Source organism: Melospiza georgiana, chromosome 4, assembly GCF_028018845.1.
Source record: "Melospiza georgiana isolate bMelGeo1 chromosome 4, bMelGeo1.pri, whole genome shotgun sequence".
In the NCBI taxonomy this organism is placed as follows: domain Eukaryota; kingdom Metazoa; phylum Chordata; class Aves; order Passeriformes; family Passerellidae; genus Melospiza; species Melospiza georgiana.
The window spans coordinates 19,144,356-19,160,381 of record NC_080433.1 but is presented as its reverse complement, the minus strand read 5'-3'; the positions used below and the strand labels follow the sequence as shown (position 1 = coordinate 19,160,381).

At 42.2% G+C, this 16,026-nt stretch overlaps 1 protein-coding gene across 1 annotated transcript in view; it reads left to right on the top strand.

Annotated features, from left to right (window-relative positions):
• TMEM178B (transmembrane protein 178B) overlaps nt 1-15,767 on the top strand; it is a 209,234-nt gene extending 193,467 nt beyond the window's left edge. The window contains exon 4 of the mRNA XM_058021957.1: nt 15,238-15,767. Coding sequence (XP_057877940.1) covers nt 15,238-15,488 — 251 coding nt within the window. The 3' untranslated portion in view covers nt 15,489-15,767. The remainder of the gene's footprint in view (nt 1-15,237) is intronic.
• The last annotated feature ends 259 nt before the right edge of the window (nt 15,768-16,026 follow it).

Below are 16,026 nucleotides of genomic sequence, written 5' to 3'. Positions count from 1 at the left end.
TCCATAATTTTTGGTATTTATTGTACAATTTATACTTGGATTCCTTCTCTTGAACAACAGTGTTTGCCTGACCACAGTAGGATTTTTTTTCAGTCCCTCATCTTCTACAGAGCCAGATGATACTGTAAATTATGTTTAGCACTTTTTATCTCACTTTGCATGCTGGTACTGTTGCACAGCCTCCTATTTCACTATTGTTACATTCCAGTATTGTCAGCATCATTTTATCTGCAAGGTGGGGGAGTTTCCCTTTTTGATAGTTTCTTCATTTGGAATTGTGCTCTTAAATTTCGCTGTGATTAGTTCATTTTACTCATCTTACTTGAGACTGTTTAATTCTATTACAGAAGTGGGTCACACTCAAATTATACATGACTCCAAGCACACCCTCTTGCAGGTTCTTGTGTTTTCTCTTTATGCAAATTACTGCAAATCTGTGCACCAGTAAAAGCTCTAACCAGTAATTTTGTAATTTTATAATAATTTCTGGAACTTTAGGAGCATCTGTAATACTACTTCCAAATGTCAGAGTCCTGTGCCAAATGTGATGCTTTCATGCTCATAAAGTACCTAGTCTAACAGGGATTCAGTTAAACATCTACCTGAGAAAATGCATGTGGGGCATTTTATACATTGTGTTTTGACCAAAGCAAATTTATTTGCACCAAAACTACGCCTTTGCATTTTCAAGTATAGATTATGGCTTCTTCACCAGTTCTCTGGAAGTGGTGATCACATTTTCTGGCTTTGAGCAGTTCTTTTGAAAATATTCAAATCTTTGACTAGTTTGGGTTTATTATCATGGCAAACCTGCCAGTTCTTTTGGTTGGTGTCTTCACTCCCTCAACATCTAATTTAGCCAATATTGTCAAGGTCAAATGTCAGCTTTAGTTCCAGCTCCAAAGAGCTGAGATGCTATGAATTGGCACACTGGTAACTCTACCAAGGCAAATTCCATGGTCTCCAGGAATCCCTTCTTTCAGTTCTCCATCAAGTCATTTGTGAATATTTCCTGTATCATGATCAGCGAGCAAGCTGATCCATCTAACCCTAGGTTTTTCTACCTGCTGTCCAGCAAATTCATCCACAGGATTTTCTTGTTTCAGCATCTCAGGTTTGCAATCATGAAAACCCAACCTCATCACATCCTCTGTTACTGTATTGCTTTATAAATTCATCTTTTAAAGACAATCTCTGATAGCCTGATGTTCTCCCAGCTGATTTCACTCAGCTGTTTTGAAATATCATATGGCTTGCATTATTTCTAATTTGAGGGCAGGACTAGCTTCTTAGCTACATACTTCAAAGCTCTTTTCCTCCTCATCAGTGCCTGCTGTGGGGAAAGTGGGGTGGCTGCCTCCTGGTGGCATGATCCAGTGTTTTGGCAGTAATTCCATCCTCCCCCTCTCTAGCTTGTGCACCTCCCTGCTGAACTGCTGTCTGTTGTCCCAGCTGGAAATACAAAATGGCACTTCCAATATCATGTTCGGGTACTTGCCTCAGCACACAATTATCCCTGGCCAAAGCCACCTCACTTGCCTTTGTTAATGTATTAAAAGACTGACAAAGAATGACGTTTTATAATCCTTATCAGAGCTCTGTCCATCAGCTGCACATCCATGTATTTTCCTTTTCTAAGTCTGTAATTTGTACTGAGAACACATTTCAGTGAAATAGTTAGGGGTTTTACTGCATGCCTAACAAGGCAGCCCTTCAGGGAGAGACTTCTGCCTTGTCTTATTTCATTCCAAATTTACTGCAAATGAATGTAATAAATCATCTCTGCACTTGTTTACTCTTTTACCTGTTTTCTTCAGTCTTATCAGGTCTCTGCCAGTTTTGTCTTGTGACATACACTTTAGGATGACTTTATGGTTTTTTTCCCCATTTGCTAACAATTTCCTTAGAGAAGCATGTAATTTTACTAGCCTTGCAAATATTCATTATTCTTTGCAAAGTCAAGTGGGTTTCTTGCTGTAACCTTGCTTTGAGCCAATTAGAGATTTTACCATTAATAATTCAGTCTCTAATTAGTCTATTTGGAAATTATTCCAGCTGTTAAATGCCCTCATATGTGATTTGGCTTCGCCATGCAGTTCTGTAATAAAATGATCTGGAGTCTCATATAGCAGCTCATTTCTTGTCTTTGCCTAGTGATATTTTTGCCCGAGGTGCTGGGCTTGGAGCTTTGCTTGGGAGTCTAAAACTTCCTTTTCTACTGGCACTGAAAGGCCTGGAAGTCATGCTGTACACATATAGTAGTACTATGGAGTTCTTCTGGCCTGATTTTTTGTTCTAGCATTTGCTTTCAAAAAATCAGGAATTTCTTTCATCCTCTCCTCCCTTGTTACCGGTGGTGATCTGCCAGTCTGAGGGTTTAAAGTACCATTTGCCAGTTCACTTTTGCCACTGATTTGGGCTTCTTCTGACCTCCTCTAAGAGTGCTGCTGAGACATTTATCTCTGTAGCCTGTCCATACTCAGAGGACCTAGGTCAGGGTTAGAAAAGCTTCAAATCTTTCCCACAGCAGAGGTGATCACCTATTCATTCCAATGCTGGCTGCTGCAGTAAAGATAAGCAGGCAGGAAAGATGTGTGAGAGGGAATAAAAAATTAAGTTATGCAGGTGTGTTGGCATAATGTAATGTTTTATTTCAGATATGCAAGAAAGAATTTTTTTAAAGAAATGAAGAAAAAAACACTTATGTATGTTATGAGTGTGTTCTTTTTTTAAATTTTAAACTAGGGAGATGTGGGGTGCGGAGGTTCAGGGACATCACACCATAATTAATGTGATCCAGTGAAGCCAAATTTATTATCCCTGAAAATACTATATTTATAATAAATCTCTGCTGTCCACATGTCTCTAGCTAATACATGATTGGTTAATCCTAGCTGTTCACGCATCTAAAATAGAATGCTGATTGGATCATCTCATTTTTCTCATGTCTTGCTGTGGTAGTCTGGCCCACCCATGACTCACTTTTTTCTTACTTTCCCAAACTTGCTGACAAACTTGCTGAGTCCTGATGACTCTTCTTCTTGTATCTTTTTCAAGGATATACCGACCCCATTTCTGAATATGTCCATTGTCCATTAGTACAAACAGGCTGGATTGTGCATCGGCGGAATATGGCCATTGTCTAGCAAGAACTCAATCTGCAAAAAACTCTCAAATAGGAGAAATAGCTTTTTATAAGTAATTTCCAGCCTTCTCAGAAATACTTGCAAAATATTCCTTTCCTCAGTCCAGGGGAAAGGCAACAAAATGCTTGATTATCCTCAGAGCCAGAGGATGGACAGGCCGTTTAGACTGGGTCACCTTCTCGTGCCCCAGCTGTGCCACGCTTCACGCGGGACTGTCATGAGGTGCCAGCGGGGATGGGGACACACCCAGGGCTCTGTGCCAGTGCCATCAGCTGTCACAGGAGCTGACGGCCAGGCTGGAATGCCAACCCCATCAGAAAGGGGGGCTTCAAACCAGGGCTTGGGAGCTGCTGTCGGTGTAGCTGTGCTGCACACGTCCGTATCCTCTGTCACTCCCACCTCCACAGGGAGCCTTGTCTTCCAAACCCCCTGGCTGGGCTTCCTCCGCCCGTGCTGTGCATGTGTGAGGAGATGACAACAGAGGCATCTGTGGATTTGCAGCCATGGGCTGTTACCAGCTGTTGAGTCATTTGAGTCTCAAATTTAACTCACTGTACTTTGAAAATAGCACGGAACAGTAGAAAATAAGAGTGTTTATTCTACGCAACTGTGGTCCTGCCTTCTCAAAATAATCCTTCCACTGCTGAATAATTTAACAAAAATGGAATGATTTAATGTAGCAGGTGTAAGGCAAAACTCTGTGACTGACGTCTCCTAGGCAGTTATGAAGTATCTTCATAGTAGCTGCCAAAGAGAAAGATAAACAAAGGGAGAAAGTAAGAGCCATTCTCTGGAATTCATTGGGAAATATGATATGTTCCACAGGGCATCTAGGATTTCTATTTTTCATTAATAATCAAGGTCTCTACCCATTCTTCAGAATGTTTACTTGTGGTGACATGATCAACCACAACACTGAATATGGAAGGTATTTCCTATGATCACATTTTTTTTTCATTTATGCAACATTATTCTTTGAAAGTTCAGTTTCTTGTGCTTCTTCACAAAAAAAGGAATAGTTTTAGAAAGTTTACATCAATTATTTTTTTCCCTATGTAAAGGCAAATATAAATGCACATGTGTGTGCACAAGTGTATGCAGACAGATCTTAAACAGCAGCCTGTGATCTTTAGAAAAACCAAGATCTGCAGTAATTTACTGGAATGTGAATTGTGAAGCTTGGGATAAATACAGTTTTCACAAAGGCATAATACCTTTGGCCACTTTGAAGAGTATTTATAATTCAAAACAAGTTGGAAGACTGGAAAAAAATGAGATACCGATCATGTTTTATTCCTGTGGGAGGTTCTAAATTAATGATGACTGCAGAGGAGCTTAAAAATTTGGCAAAACTCCCTACAGACCACTGTGAGAATTTATTTATGTGGATTGACCTCCAGATGGAGACACAGGCTGGTTTGTATCAAGAGATGCCATAAATGGGTTATGAAAGTGTTTGAGACCAGGCTCAGCACAGCAAGATGATTCCCCCCTCTGCCAAGCCTCCCCCACCACACACGTGAACACTCTGGCTCCTACCTGTGCTTTTGGCTAAATTTTGCATTATGCTCTAAGTGATTTAAGGCTTTGAGTTGGAACAAGCTTGAGTTAATGTACAGCATTAATAGGCTTTAAATGTTTAAACCACTCAAAGGCTCTTGATTGTTTAAAACCCTCAAACACATGACAAGGGTGTTGTGGAAAGCAGAAAAGGAGCTGATGAGGGTCTTTTTGGACCTGCAAGGAGAAGAGCTCAGAGCACTCATGCAGGCTTTATGCCCATCAGGAAGTAATGTAACAAGGCCAAGAGCATTCATATTCAGGAAATAAGAGTTAACCTGTTTCTAAAAATGTCCTTTTTTGCTTTTAAGGATTTGTCCCCCTTTATGGGGAGTAGCTGAAGAAATTGGGGTTCTTAACTGTGGAGAAGACATGCTCAGGGGAGACTATTCCTCTTTACAGTTACCTGACAGGAAATTGTAGCTGTGAAGGGGTTGATCTCTTCTCCAAGTAACAAATCATAGAACAAGAGGAAATGGCCTCAAATTGTACCAGGGAAGCTTTAGATTGGGTAATAGCAAAAACCTCTGCACCAAAAGTGTGTTCAAACAGGCTGCCCAGAGAAGAGTCACCATCCCTGGAGGCATTCAAGAGTTGTGTAGATGTGGCACTTAGGAACATGGTCTGGTGGTGGATTTGGCAGTGCTGGGTTAATGGTCAGACTTGATGATCTTAGAGATCTTTTCCAACCAAAGCAATCCTATGATTCCTTTAAAACATCTCTCCCTGCACAGTTTGTGGTGTCTCTCACAGACCTGGTTCAAGGCCATGTTCCTTGATCCCATTTTAGGCCAGGTTTCTTGAGTCTGAGGTGTGGCTTTTCTTTTCTTATGTCTTTCAAAACCAGGACACTGACAGATATATGTCCAGGCATGTATTTGTGGATATGGGTTCACTGTTACGTACACATGTCCTGATATGGGGTAGAACTGGAACTGCTTCTTCATCCAGACCAGTGAACCATTAGTGATGAGCCTTTAGCAACTGTTACCTCTTGCCTTCTGAATGCTATCTAATTTCCTATTTTCACTCAAAAAATAAATATTTAGGAAATCACTCAGGCAGACATACATCCCCTTTGCCATCTTTTGAGGTTAATATATTGCCAGGATGGCCTGTTGAGCATTTCCCAGCTAGAAAAAAGTTGCTCAGCAGATGGCAGGGCTTAAAAGAGTTGGGGGTCCATGTTACATCTTAGCTGCTAGTACTTCTCTCGCCTCTCTGGTGCACCAATAACACATTGTGCATTTATTTATTTATGCTGGCACTCATTTTGAAAAGGAAATAGGAGACTCTGGAAATAGGAAAGATCACTCACTTTTGCAATACAGACATCTGTGTGTCACTGCCTATCAGCAACTGAAATACCCTTTTATAATTTCATGTTATAATACTCCTCAAGGGGAATCATAACTCTCATTTACAGCATAAGTTCAAATGCAGAGTTATATCTTTTGTCTCATAGAATATTATTTTCACTAGATGTTATTTTTTTTCCAGTACCTCAGGAATATCTCTGATTCTCTAGGTGAATACCTAGCATTGAAATGTTGAAACCTGAGGTAACATCTCCATAAGGAAACAGGGCTGGGATATAGATGTGTTTTTTGCAAGTCAATAACCAACTGTACTGCAGAGTGTAGTCATTTAGAAGTATTATTCTGTGGGGCTTTTTTTCCCCTGGAAGGAAAGGCTCAACAAGAGAATTCATTGTCAATTCCATAGCATTTGATCTCCATGGAAACATTATCAGCTGACTTCAAAGTCAACCTTCAAATGTGTTGTGGGTTGTTTTTTTTCCTGTGGCTCATTTCTGATGCTCCTAGATGTGCACTTGCAGGCTGTGGGGAAAGAAAAACCAACACAATTTCATTAGCCTTGTACCTGATCATGAGAGGGCACTGGCACTTAGGAGAAGGAGAGAAAAATCTTCTTTAATGAGGTGCAGAGATCTTATAGTCTGGAGCAAAAGACAGGACAAGTAGTTTATGCACACCTCTAAATTCATTGTTTTTCTGTCCTAGCTCAAATCTGTCTCCCTGAACTTTGTGTGCAGTAAATTAAGGAGTCAGCTCTGTCTGGCTTTTCAGCAGGAAGAGCTGTTCATATTCCTCTGTGTGTTCATTTTAAGTCAGCTATACTGATTTGTAATTTCTCCTTCACCAGGATGGGAGGTGCTGGCAGAAGCATCAGTACCTTCCAAAGTTTCGGGAGCAGACAACTTGGCGCAGTCCGTGAAGGGCATGCAATCAGGTTCCTTCTCAGGGATGTCAGTAGGTCTTTGGGGGGCTGACAGAAAGTTAAATAAAGTAGGAATAAAGCAGAGGAGACAGATTCTGTAGAAATACAAAAGACTTCCCCACCCACAGCCCTGGAAAACAAGTTCTGTGTGCTTTAAAATTCAGTGGTTGTCCCATATCCTTTAATAATGTCATGAGGTCTTTGATCTGTTGCTGGCTTCTGAATTCCAATGGCAAGATGCACCAAAGCCAAAGGAAGACAATGAAAACAAAACTGGCATTTATTATTGGGTTGGTCTTTTTAAAAGGAAATTTTGCTGAGCTGTTTGCATGCCTGACATAAAAGTGGAAAGACTGCACATGCAACAGAAGGAAGATTAATACTGGCATGATTTGCTAGACAGAAAGAAAACCTTACAGAGAGAATAGGGAGAAAATTTCTGTGTGTGGCAGATCTTTTTGTTAAATGCAGAGGCTGAAGCAAGATTTAGATTCACTTTCTTTGCTCCTCAGGTTGTCAGCTCAGAAAGCAACATTCCCCCTTGGGCAAATCGCTGCCACACACACTTGGTCTAATCTGTCTGGACAGAGTCCAACTGGACACTGGAAACTGCATTTAAAAAACAACTGGGAAAAGCTATAAATGAGCAGGGCCTTCCTCATTTCTGCCCAACCTGGCTCTTTCAGGGCATACAGAGATAAGTCATGCCAATGTACTTGTATGGGCTATAGAAGATGAGCAGGTATTTCCTCTGCCACAGGAAAGGAGATTTCAGCATTGGCACTGAAATCAGTGTCAGTCTAGTTTGTTGCTTGCAGGCATTTATGTGGATGATGTAAGCTTCATAGGGGTGCCCTGCACTGAATGGTTCTTGCTGACCGGATAAAACTGCATCTTATTTTGATTTCTGACTATTCTCTCTCAGTAACTGTATCAGCACATATAGAAAGGATTTTCTCTTCCTAACAGGTCAACTCAGGGAAACAGTAATAGAGCCCACTGACTTTTGTAGTAAAGATCCTGAAAGTTGTACAAGCAAAGAGTCCTTTGGTCACTTGACAAAAATGAATGGATAGGCTTTTCTCCAGCACCTAAAGGGGAAAATATCCAAATCAGGTAGCCACCACCATCACTCCCAATGGCTTCTTTAGTACTGCCTTCAGCTAATAGAAGGATTAAAAAGGCATCTATCTTTTAGATATCTAACTATCCTTTTAGACCTGAAAGTATTCCCCCTAGAAATATTTATAGTGGCACACAGTAGGCAATATGGAAGAAGGCTGCATTGAATTTACTTGTGCTGTACCTGTTCTCCAGTCTTACTTGTCTTGAAGAACATCTATCAGTAGACTTTTCAGCAATTTAGGATTTCCTGCACAAAAAAGATTACGTGAATCCTCTGAGGGTCCTTCTGAGAGATGTCCAATTTTTTGACTGGAAGAAAATGGTGTTACATACTTATAGATGTAATGAGCTCATTACTAAAAGACCAGATGCAACATGGTGCACGGATTCCTCCTACTACAGAACATGTCCTGTGACAAGGCAAACCCACCATGACTCCACAAGTTCCCTTTAGCTCTGACAAATGCCTAGGGTGGGAAGAACCTGCCTAAGGTACAGCTTGATACTAAATTTATTTGTCGTCATTGGAGGCAAATCTGAGGTGTGATGGAGTCACTTGAGTTTGTTCAGACCTCCAGTGCCTCTTTCTGTTTAATCTTTTGGCCTCTGCCTGGGTCATGCTGTGAGCTCCACACTGCAGAGGATGAAAGACCCTGCCAGAAGCCTCTCTATTTGCCAAGCATGGTGCTTGCCAGCACACGGATGGGATAATTCTTCTAACTTTGGATTAGAATTTTTCTTCATTTTGACACTGAAGTCCTTTCTTTGCTTTCTGCTCAAGTAAAATCAGAATAATATCACAGTGCTACAACTGCCACAATTTTTGCTGTCTCCTGTGTTGTGGCTGCAAGTTCATGACTTGTTATGTTTGCTTAATGGCTGTAGTAAACCCACTTTATTATTGCTAGGTTATTTTGGTTGGGTCATAGGAATCACCATTGCTAATGTACTCAGAAGTTTATTCACTCAGGCTTTGATCTGAAAGCTTTCTTCTCTGCCTAGTCTAGCAAACCTTTGTGCCTTTAGCTAAGTAGTGTTGCTTTTGCCCACGTGCCAACTCACAGCTCCAGAGAGTGCTTGCTCATCGCTGCAGCTCTCTGGCTGGGGCTGTGCACAGCATGGGTGTTCACTCCCTGTGCAGTCCCATGCCCCGAGGGATACAGTCATGGAAATGTCACCATGTGCAAATCTGAAGTGTGAAATATGGACTGGCACTTGTATCAGCAGAGCAAACTGGAGTTCAGCCCTCAGCTGCTGTAGCATTGTTCCTATATATGAGATGCTGATTTACACAAGCCTAAGCATGGTCCCCATGAAGTGTTTGGGGTTGTAGCTGAGGACACATAATCCTCTGGTGCCATAAGAAATTACAGCTTGTGCAGCAGCAGTCCCTAGACAGGCACACAGGGGAGGTGACACACAGCAGGAGCACAGTTCTGGCGTTTGCTGGGCACCTCTGGCACCTCGGGAGGCAGAAGGCCAAAGGCCAAATGCAAACCTCATTCTGAGAGTGGCTATAATGCAATATCATGACAGACCCTGCAGTTTATCTGGTTCATGGTATAAGATAAAAATGCATTAAGTCCCAGCCCAGGTGGGGATGTAATCTCACAAGGACACCGCACTAAATCTCCATCACCCAGTCAGATTTATCCTTCCATCTCCGCCTTCTTCAGAAGGGCAATTTTCCAGTAAACCCCTTGCTATTCTGCAGCCTATTGGTGATGCTGCAAGCTGCTTCTGCTGGAACAGTACATAATTAAGCAATAATTTATATTCTATGCGTGTATGCACAGAGCAATAAAGTGTTCTCAAGAGCTGCGTGCTGCTGAGGCGTTTAATCCGTGCACAGAAGGAGTTTACTGCAAAGCTGCTCCCTCCCTCCAAAAGGCTTTTGTCATCACTGTATTGGGAGGGAATTCGGTGTATTCTTCAATTATTTCATTTGGTTTGGATATAATTTAAATAGTTAATGCTACACACTCCACTTTAGGATCAGACCTAATTTTATTTGTTTGTTTGATGTACCTTGAAAATAGTAAAAGCTAGTTGGGCAGAGAGAAAGTGAAGATAATGTTTCACTTGTGATATTTTTCTTCTCACGTAGCTCTATAATAAAGGAAAGTGATGATAATTAAGTAAACAGCACTCCTTTCAAAGACATTAGTGGCCACAAGAAGCTAGTAGAAATACTTTTAAGGGCAGAGATTTACATTTTTTTGAAAACTGCATGGTTTCAAAGGACACCTTAAAATCCATACCTTTGCAGTTCTCTTTTTATCTACCAATTTATAAGTAATACTTGACATTTCCATATGCTTTAAAAAATAACAGAAGGTGAGAAGAATCGGTTTTTGGGGTTGTTTACTTTGTACATCTGACAGCACAGTTTGTGAGTCATTTCTATCTGTTGTGGGGGGAAGGGAGGGAATGAACATCATTCTGTCAGATGCGAAGGAAATGATTTCCAAATCATGAGACAAATGATCTGTAGGAGGAGGGTCTCAGAGATGGGCTTGGTGCCCAGATCATTTTAATTACCAGCTTTTTGGATTTCCCATGCCTTCAAATTGGTGATGTCTCCTTCAGGTTCCAGTCAGACACCTCCTCTCTAATAATAAGGATGAGGGTGTTTAGATGTAGCTCCTGCCAGCAGGGTCTGTTTATGCCCTAGCACCACAAAGGTTCCCTTTCATCTGCAGTGCATCTAAGAAAGGCACCACTTCTTGTCTCAAGACATGACAGACCTTGGGAAATCCCCCAAGCTCTATGGCTCTGGAAGTTGAGCCAGGTCTGTGGGTGAAGGACATGGCTGCTGACATGGTTCAAGGGGATACTAGCATCAGGGAAAATTCAAACAGATTTGCTATGGACGATTTGAGCCTGTTTGTGTTTAAATCAGTTCACTCACAAGCAGTTTTGCTCTACCCTGGAGGTGAGGTTTAAAAACTGTGGAGGCTTTGCAGACCCTCACACAGCTGGGCTGATTGGAAAGAAAGGGACATTTACAAAAAAGAAAACAATAATTCCTTGCAGCAGAGGCCCATGGCACTGCTTGATATAATCATGCTTGAAAACAGCTACAGCAAAGGGCTCTGACTCATAATCCACATGGAATTAGGCTTTGACCAGCACTGACAATTACCTTTCCCTGCCATCCCTCTTCAGACCATGTCTGCCCCTTCAGCAAGGATGGCAGGACCCTAGTCTTATGTACATATGTGGGAAATAAGTTCATCTCTGTCCTAAAAAACCTTCCATTCTAAATTAAAGGGACATCCAGTGTAATTTTTAATATTATTATTTAATATATAAGAAAGACAGGCACAAGATAACCAAGAGGTATTTAATAGCTCAGGTTCTCAATGATGATCATCCACCCATTAGCAGGACAGGGACTGTCAGAACCAGGCCAAGATGAAGGGAGGCTACCTGACAAGGAGTCAGGATGGAGGTTTGACTACATGTCAAACAGCAGTTTCTGTGGCACAGACACAGCCTTACATGAAATTTCATCTCTCACTTGATTGAAGCATTTTGCAGTGACATGTGAATTACCTGTCAAAAATCCCACTGTTGCTGTGTCTCATTCATTAGGTTTCACTTTGGAGGATAAAGTGTAAATCCCAGCACAAAGAACTTTGTGAGTTCTGCTACCCCCAGCTGCTGAAGGACATGACCTTTATTTCCCTGTGCAGCTCATGTACCAATGAGCTCTTATTGACACCTGCCATTCACATTTTGTGCCAGGGCCATGGCTGGACCACCAACATTCAGGTCTGGTCATGTGCTTGGACCACAGCTATGGGGAGTGTTTTTCACAAAGAAATTAAAGTTTGTATCAATGCAGTTTCCAGGGGATCTGAGGCATTAATGCACATGTAGGAGGATACTTCACTGACAGCAAAAACTTGGGAGGAAACTGCAGAAGGCTTCAGTTTGACTTCTGGGGAGAAAAAGGATCATAGGGTTGGGAATGCTCATGACTTCCTGCAGTGCTGCTGCCTCTGAAACACTGTGTCTATAGTGCAGAGTGTCATGGGCAGCAGCAACAGCCCCCCTCCTCCTGCCACCTCAGCTCCATGTCTTAGCTGGACTAGCAGAGGCTTCATTTCCATGGGTAAGCTCATGTTCTGCATCCCTTTTACCCATGACTCCTTCACTACAATGGCCAACAACTGTGCAATTTGCAAGGATGATCTTTTGTGTTCTGACTGCCAGTTCATGAGGAAAAGCTACTGAACAGTCATGAGGTAGGAACCTTTACTTGGTTTTCATCAGTAGCCTTCCTGGTGAGAGACAGATTAACTATAAGCAGGAACTTCCTTTCGTGGCTGAACACAAGCAACACATAGGACTCATAAAATGGCCGTAAAGATTTTTCTAGATGGCATAAAATGGCATTTTTTGCGTCTGCAATGAACAGTGCTAGAGAGACAGATAAGTCTGTGTTGTACAAGACATCCTGCAGAAGCACTGGGGGGTGACAGGCTGAGGACTGTGCTCTGCACTCTGTGACATTGTGCATGGCAGTCATTATTTGTCACCATGTGCTAGCACATTCTCCAGAAAGGGGCCAGGCTTTTCTTAGAGAAGTCTCATGCTTGTGATTTGCTTAGTTCTCTAGTGTCATTACTTGCTCCTCTTTGCTGTTCCTTTGTCAAGGGGCAGAATACCCTCAGCAAGGTGGAGTGCCAATACACTGGGCACTGCTCAAATACAAAGAGTAAGCAACACTCATTGCACTGAAGAGATTGTGAACAAAACAGCCAAGACAAAGCGTGAAAGCATGGGGAGTATTTGAAATCCAAAGTTATTTCCTTCCCTTTTGTACTTAGCAAATGCAGCTTTAGTTTGGCCACACAGGTTTTCCCACCCACCTCTCTTAACAATCTTATATTTTGAGAGAGCAGAAATTACCATGTTCTTACTAGCAAAGAAAGGCCTTCCCTGTCATTTTCTAACCACATCCATTTGAAATGAGCCACAGAGCTCAGTTCAGAGCACAGTGCCTCTGAAGCATCATTTTTCCCCAATCCCACAATGTTCTAGTCATTCTGACATAGAACACAGGGAACAACTGCATTCTTGTCAAACATCTTCATATTACTGAATAACTTAAGTAAAATAGGAAAGAACATGTGGTTTTTAATCAAACAACCTGATTTTTGACTAATGGATTGTGGGATGGTGATCTCCCCATTTATCCTACTCTGTGCTTTGAAGTAGTATAGGACAACTCCAGAGCCTGGGATCTCATGAGGCTTTTGCAAGAATCCAGATCACTGGTTGCAGACTGCTGGGGTGCTAGTGGGAGGCAAGAAGACTGTTTAGAATGAAATAAGCAGAGTACCTACTGCAGCAGCTCACTGGTCCTCACCGGTGCCCAATGGCACTCCCATAGTATTTGTGAATATCCTGGGCCATCTGGCAGCTGCACATGGCATTAGCAGAAACACCTGACCTCTACAGCAGACACTACCTACAAGTGACATTCCAAAATACACTAGAGAAAAGGCCATCCCAACAGGGATAGCAGTGATCAGAAGAGGGAGCCGTAACAGTGATCTCACTGCAGGTCTGTGATAGAGATTTGCCTGTAGATTCAATGCCTATGTGATGTTCCTGCTAAATAAAGGAAGTGGGTATAATAGAAAGTCCACACATTTTGGGGATGTGGGTATGTTCCTGCAAATGCTCTCGGTTTCTGAACCAAATTCCATGGGAATTCACCAAATAATCTTACCTCTGTGTTCAGAGTGGAGAGGGTCAAATTCATTTATTCAATGCAACTGCAACTAAAAAGAGCAAAGCAGCAGAGAAACCACAACAAAAGTGTTGCTGAAGAGAAACAGAGCCAGGGGCAGGAAAGAGTAGAAGGAAACAAGGACATCTACTAAGCAGAAGACAGGAGCTGGTCATTGAGACGAGGCAGATTGTGACTGCTTTGGAAGACTATGCTGGGTTAGGGATGGGACCAGGAAGAAGAGGACATTCCTCACCAGCAGCTGTAAGTAAAGAGATGCAGGATGAGCTGCACAGGTAGCACATGTCACACGCTATGGATGCATGCACGAACAGAGGGAGGACACACAGGACTGACTGTGTGTGTCTGGAGGCTGCCTTCTGTGCCCAGGGCTCTCCAGGCAATCCAGAGAGGCCCACAAAGGGAGGAATTAGAGAAGAAAAATAAAGTACAAACTTCATGCTGATGTGAGTCGTTATCTCTTGTGGCAGGTGTGTAGCATCTGTATCTATCCATTATTTGGTGTGTGGGTGGCAATTGTGACATTTCAGGAGCTCAGAGTTTAGCTTCGATGAAGCTGGAGGCCAAAGATCAAAATTAAACCCATCTGGGTGGGATAAAGTTCAGCTTCATCTGATATGTGTGTCTTTCCATAACACCAACTGACCGAGCTAGGAAGTTTGTCCTCGCTGTGTTCTCAGGAAGAAATAAGAAATTAAATATTTCTGCAGAGATGGAAAACAAGAACAGGACATTTTGAAGATTTCAGCAATGTGGCAGAGGGCATCTGAATTGAAACTGGAGTCATGCAGAGGGCAGAATCTGAGTTTTGTGAAGGATTTAAAGAATTTTTTTAGTGATATTTGAAAGGAGACTGTATAATGAAAAATTCTGTATTTTGATATAAGAAAAGCATGAAGAAAATCTCCCACGTAAGTTCAAATGTACCTTTCAACGGAGCCAGAACATGACAAGTATATTGTAATATCCTATAAAGCCTATCGCTGAGAAATTGGAATGAAACAAAAAATTCAAGGTTATTTTTCCTCCCAAAAATGTCAAAACAAGATTATTCATTCTGTATTTACTCTGTAAAGCAAAGTTTCAGAAAAATCAATGGTTCCATGGAGCATTCTTGTTCCCAAGGGAGTGCTCATAATGAAAAAATGTTCCTGTTGAAGTTTCTCCATACAGCTCTGTTCAGCAGCAGATCAATATTCAGGGCTCTGGTGGCACTCAATTCTTTCTCCATGGAGCCTCCAGACTAAGCCACTCTCTATACAAACATCTTCCCTTAGGCACTTCCTTACTGCTCGCTCCAGCTCTTCTCGTGCAGCTCGGAAAGGGGTATGTCTATCACTCTTCTAACTTCTCTTTGTTTTTCTCCTCTCTCCTTCTCCCCTTCCCGCTCTCCTCCAGGAACCTTCTGCATCATTTCACTGTGCACGTGCGTGGCTGGAATCAACTTTGAGCTGTCCCGCTACCCGCGCTACCTGTACGGACTGCCCGACGACATCAGCCACGGCTACGGCTGGTCCATGTTCTGTGCGTGGGGGGGCCTGGGCCTCACTCTCATCTCTGGCTTCTTCTGCACTCTGGCCCCTTCTGTCCAGCCTGTCCCCAGGACCAACTGCCCCAAATCTAGACCTGAGAACGGGACAGTGTGCTAAAACAAATAGCAAACAAATACACACACACACAAAGACATATATATATATATATATGCCTAGGTATGCCTATACATGCATATATATGTATATATAATTATATATATATAAAATCTCAAATTAATGCCAGTGCCAAGGTAGAGCTGAGTCCAACATGGCACTCACATCTCCACTGGACTCTGTGTTGCTTCATTCTTTCTCACAGTGATGGGAAAGCTTTTCTCTCACATGGCTCTTCCATCCAACTCTTAACTTCAGCATCATACCTTAGAGGTCAAATTAACCTACTGCCATTTGGGAGGGGGAACAGGGGATCCATGTGGGCAATCTGGAAGCAGAATCTGTACAGGACATGGTGGGGGCAGAGGCGTGGGGGGGATGACACAAAAAGTGGGTCCATTGCAGCCAGAAGGGAAAATGTAAACAGCAAGCAAATGAGGCATTTGAGCCACTTCAACAACATACCTCCTCAAGGCCATTATCAGAAACCCACCTACGTTCTTTTTCATTTTTAAAACAAAATGACAGAAATTGTGTCATT